Raw genomic sequence first — 5,389 nt, forward strand, 5'->3', positions numbered from 1 at the left:
TCCCAAACCCCGGTGGGAGAGTTTTGGGGGGTGGGAGGGTTTGGGAGGGATTTGGGGCGAGGGTTTAGGGTTTAGGGTTTAGGGTTTAGGGTTTAGGGTTTGTGAGGGTTAAGCTAATGCGGGGAAGAAAATTCAAACGAACCACTTCACTCCTCTCCTTCCTTCCTCCATTTATTCATTTATTATTTATTTATTTATTTATTTATTTATTTATTATTTATTTGTTTATTTATTTGTTTATTTATTTATTTATTTATTTATTTATTTATTTATTTATTTATTTATTTATTTATTTATTTATTATTTGTCTCAGTGGGATGTCTCATTGGGCTGCTGTTGGGAATAGTGATTGGCTTCGCGCCCATCTTCAGGAACTTGAAGATGAACAGCAGATACATTCGCCACGGCTTGCAGAAGTGGGAAATAAATAAATAAATAATAAATAAATAAATAAATAAATAAATAAATAAATAATTAAACAAAAAATAAATAAATAAATAAATAAATAAATAAATAATAAATAAATTAATTAATTAATTAATAATAAATGGAGGTTAAAAAGAGGGTTTAAGGGGAGAAAAAACGAAGAAAATAGAGCAAGTGGAAGAAGAATTGCGAAGTTCGGTGGAAGTGTTTTAATAAATTAAATTAAAAAAGTTTGCCAAATAATTTAAAAATTAATTCGCCAGCAAGCAGCAATTGACGGAGAAGAACTGAAAGACACAAACCCTAAAAAAGGGTTTTCTTTGCTGCTTGTTGCGCTGCAGCACGGCAGATAACAGCAGCAGCAGCAGCAGCAGCAGCAGCAGCTTCAGGGGCTCCAGACATGACTTCCGGCCCCCCGAGTCTCTGGCTAGCCAGAGGGGTTTGAAGAGCAGCAGCCCCACTGCAGCAGCAGCAGCAGCAGCAGCAGCAGCAGCAGCAGCAGCAAACCGCTCCCCCTCCGTTTTGAAAATGCGAAGTTCAGCTAGCCGATCGCTAGACAGCAGAACCCAAAGCGGCATTCACGACGGAACTGCTGCTGCTGCTGCACAGCAGCAGCAGCAGCAGCAGCAGCAGCAGCAGCAGCAGCAGCAGCAGGCGAAGACGAATGGAAACGCAGTACCGAATAACTCTTAAGTGAGCAGCTGTATGTACACTTGGAGACAATTATACACTAAAAGAAAACACAACTGGAGATTTAGTGGAACAAAAGAATTATAAAAGAAATAAAAAAAGAAATAAGAAAGAAATAATAAAAGAAATAAGAAAAAAATAATAAAAGAAATAATAAAAGAAATAATAAAAGACATAATAAAAGAGATAATAAAAGAAATAATAAAAGAAACAATTAACAAGAAATTGAGAAGAAGTTGAAGAGAATTTAAAAAGAAATGAAGAGGAAATAAGAAACTGTTTAAAAAGAAATAAAAAATATAAAATATAAAATATAAAAAATACAAAAAATAAAATAAAATATAAAAGTAATAAATATAATTAAAGAAATAAAAGGAGAGAGAAGAAGACCAAAAGAGCTGTTAGTGAATTTATTTTTTTGTCAAGTAAAAAGCCATTCAATAAAGAAAGAGAAATGAAATAATGAAGTAAATAAACAAACTAAATAAATTAAATAAAATAAATTAAAAAAATGAATAAAACAAATAAAATAAATAAAATAAATAAAATCAATAAAATAAACAAAATAAACAAATAAAATAAAACAAATAAAATAATGAATTGAATAAAATAAATAAAATAAATAAAACAAATAATTATTTGATTTGATTTTGTTTTCTGTGTTTGTGTTTAGGGTCTTTTGGTCTTCGCCACTTTTTTGTCTTTTGGGCCTTTGAAGGAAAAGGCAAAAATTTGATTTGAAGAAAATAAATAAATAAATAAATAAATAAATAAATAAATAAATAAATAAATAAATAAATTAGTTTAATTAAATCAAAATAAATAAAAAATAGATAAATAAATAAATGGACAAAAACATTTCAACTCTTTTGACTTTTGTTAAGTCTCCAGAGACAAAAAGAAGTCAAAATAGAAATTAAAAAAGAAATTAAAATAGAAATAAAAAAGAAATGAGAAAAGAAATTTCAGGAGAGAAATTAAAATAGAAATTAGAAAAGAAATTAGAATAGAAATTAGAATAGATATTAGAACTTAGAGAAGAAATTAGAAAAGAAATTGGAAAAGATTTTAGAAAAGAAATTGGAAAAGAAGTTAAAAAAGAAATTAAAAAGAAATTAAAAAAGAAACGGAAAGGAAACGGAAAAGAATTAAAATGGAAACGGAAAAGAAATACAAAAGAAATGGAAAAGGGAAAGGAAATTAGAAAAGAATTGGAAATAAAATAAAAAAGAAATTAAAAAAGAATTGGGGAATAAAATAGAAAAGAATTGGAAATAAAACAGAAAAGAAATTAAAAAAAACTGGAAAAAAAGTAGAAAGGAAATTAGAAAAATGTTGGAAAAAAAAAGAAATCAGAAAAGAATTGGAAATAAAACAGAAAAGAAATGAAGGTTAGGAAAGAATTGGAAAAGAATTGGAAAAGAAATTGGAAAAGAAATTAAAAAAGAAATTAAAAAAGAATTGGAAAAGAAACGGAAAAGAAATATAAATTGGAAAAGAAATAAAAAGGAAATAAAAAAAATTTGAAAGTTAAAAAGAAATTCGATTTTATTATCTTTTTATTTTCTTTTATTTCTTTTTTGTTTCTTTTACAAATTCCATGAAAGGAAAAACAAAAAAAGAAATAAAAAAAACAAATACAAAAAGACAAGAAGGAATTTAAGAGAAATTAGAAAGAAATTAAAATGAAATAAAGAAGTTAAAAAGAAATTAAAATGAAATTAAAGTGGAATTAAATGAAATTAAAAAGATGTTGACGGGAAATTAAAAAGAAATTAAAAAGAAATTAAAAAGAGACAAAGAAAAGTAAAAAAGAAGAAAGGCAAACAAAAAGATATAAAACGACGGGAAACAAAAGAAATATAAAAGAATTTAAAAAGAAAATGAAAATAAGAAATTAAAAAGAAAAAAGAACAAAAAAGAATCAAAAGAGACAAAAAAGGAAAGGAAAAAAAGAATTAAAAATAAAAAAAAGGAAAAAATAAAAAGAAATAAAAAAGCCCAGAAAAAGAAATTAGAAACAATAAAAAAAACGGCATAAAAGAATAAATAGAAAAAGAAATTAAAAGAAATAGAAAGGAAATGCGAAAGATACATAAAAAGAAACAAGAAATAAAAAATAAAAGGATAATAAAATAAATAAAAAAATAAAAAGGAAATAAAAAGAAAATAAAAAGAAAATAAAATAATAAAAGGGACAAGGAGATGAAAGGAGATAAATCGTCAGATTAATGGAGACAAGTAAGTCGAAACCCTAAACCCTAAACCCTAAACCCTAAACCCTAAACCCTAACTAAACCCTAAGCCTTTGAGAATTTCTACGAAATCTCTAGAGCCAAATGAGTCAACGAAGCTGAACTAACAATCTTACAAATGTCCAAACCCTAAACCCTAAACCCTAGACCCTAAATCCTAAACCCTAAATCCTAAACCCTAAACCCTAAACCCTAAACCCTAAACCCTAAATCCTAAACCCTAAACCCTAAACCCTAAACCCTAATCTCTGCCAAAGAGACAAACTGGCAGAATAAAGCAGCTAATGCCAGCGAATCATATTTTAAAAACAAACTGAGGGTTCTATTTCTTCAAATAAGAAATAATAAATAAATAATAAATAAATAAATAAATAAATAAATAAATAAATAAATAAATAAATAAATAAATAAATAAATAAATAAATAAATAAATGGTAAAGATAAAAGTCAAACACGGAAGAAAAAGCTGCAAAGAAAGCCAGGAGGGGAATAGGGCCTCGGGTCTCCAAACCCTAAACCCTAAACCCTAAACCCTAAACCCTCAATAAACCCTAAACCCTAACGCCTCGGATCTCGCGTCTGAACCGCTGAGTCCTAAACCCTAAACCCTCGGCGCCAGAAGCCCTGCACTCCAATCCCCCGACCCGAAACCCCAAACCCCAAACCCCAAACCCTAAACCCTAAACCCTAAACCCTAAACCCTAAACCCTAGACCCCGCAGTCTATGCCCAGCTCCTCCTGGACATTCCAAAGAGCCACCAGGCAACTCTCAGCAACAACTTTGCTGCTGCTGTGGCGCTGCTTTTGGCTGCAGCAGAAGCAAAACAAAACCCTCAGCAGCAGCAAAGGGTTTAGGGTTTAGGGTTTAGGGTTTAGGGTTTGGGGGCCAGCCGGGGGCTCCAAGCTGCTCTAGACGGCCCAGGGTTTAGGGTTTAGGGTTTACGGAAGATTTGCTCTTGGCGCATATTCAGGGTTTAGGGTTTACCTGGGATTTAAGTATTATTTAGGGTTTAGGGTTTACCCAGGGTTTAGCTTTTATTCAGGGTCTAGGGTTTGTGCATTATTTAGGGTTTAGGGTTTGTTTGGAGTTTAGGGTTTAGGGTGAAAATAGGGATTAGGGTTTAGCGCTGATTTAGGGTCTAGGGTTTAGGGTTAATTAGGGTTTAGGGTTTAGGGTTTAGGGTTTGGAATGCTGCGTCAGAAGCGCGCGTTGACAGGGCCAATGGAGATTAAAAATGAGAAGGGTTTAGGGTTTAGGGTTTAGGGTTTAGGGTTTAGGGAGCTCACAGCGCCTGGAGAATGACTTCTCTCATAGTTTGTTCTGCTTCTTTTTCTTGAAAATGCATTTCGACTTTGGAATTTGTTTTTTGAAAAGTTTTTTCTTTTTTGTTTTTATTTATTACTCCAGAAAGGGTTTTGCAAAAAAGAGATAATTGCTGCGAGGCTTTTTGAGGGTTTAGTTTTGCTGCTGCTGCTTCTGCTGCAGCAGCAAGAGACCCCAGGGCCAGCGCTGCTTCGTGCCGCACCATTTGCTGCTCCGGCTCTTCGTGCAGCCGCTGCAGCAGCGCAGCAGCAGCAGCAGCAGCAGCAGCTGCTGCTGCTGCATCCGGGGGCCCCCCCGCTGCTGCTGCTACTGCTGCTGCTGCTGCTGCTGCGTCAGCCGCTGCCGCGTGCCTCCTTGCTGCAGCAGCAGCAGCAGCAGCGAGGAACTCTTCGCGCCCCTCGCCGCCAGCAGCAGGAGCAGCAGCAGGAGCAGCAGCAGCAGCAGCAGCAGCAGCAGCAGCAGCAGCAGGAGGGTAGCGAATTTGTCCCAAAACAAAAGCAAGTTCGTGCCGCAAAAGTGCAGAACTGCTGTCGTGCTGCAGCGCAGCAGCTAAAAGAGCAACAGCAGCAGGAGCTCTCAAGTCCCGCAGCGTGAAGAGGGCTCGGTAGCTGCAGCAGCAGCAGCAGCGCAGCAGCAGCAGCAGCAGCGCAGCAGCAGCAGCAGCAGCGCAGCAGCAGCAGCAGCAGCGCAGCAG

The 5,389-nt window shown here is 34.3% G+C and overlaps 2 protein-coding genes across 2 annotated transcripts in view; one reads left to right on the forward strand and one right to left on the reverse strand.

The window, feature by feature from the left end:
- Positions 1–381: 381 nt before the first annotated feature.
- On the forward strand, positions 382–1,119 carry ENH_00074880 (hypothetical protein, conserved; the record flags this gene model as incomplete). The annotated part of the gene is made up of 2 exons (XM_013577630.1): positions 382–416; positions 768–1,119. The coding sequence occupies 2 exons, from the start codon at positions 382–384 to the stop codon at positions 1,117–1,119; spliced, it is 387 nt and encodes a 128-aa protein (XP_013433084.1).
- A 2,960-nt stretch (positions 1,120–4,079) lies between these two features.
- Positions 4,080–5,389, reverse strand: part of ENH_00074890 (PBS lyase HEAT-like repeat domain-containing protein, putative) — a gene marked incomplete at both ends in the record, with an annotated part of 2,873 nt that continues 1,563 nt past the window's right edge. The window contains 3 exon segments of the mRNA XM_013577631.1: positions 4,080–4,179; positions 4,659–5,026; positions 5,031–5,303. Coding sequence (XP_013433085.1) covers positions 4,080–4,179; positions 4,659–5,026; positions 5,031–5,303 — 741 coding nt within the window.

Source organism: Eimeria necatrix, genomic scaffold (assembly GCF_000499385.1).
Source record: "Eimeria necatrix Houghton genomic scaffold, Enh_scaff762, whole genome shotgun sequence".
Taxonomy (NCBI): Eukaryota; Apicomplexa; class Conoidasida; order Eucoccidiorida; family Eimeriidae; genus Eimeria; species Eimeria necatrix.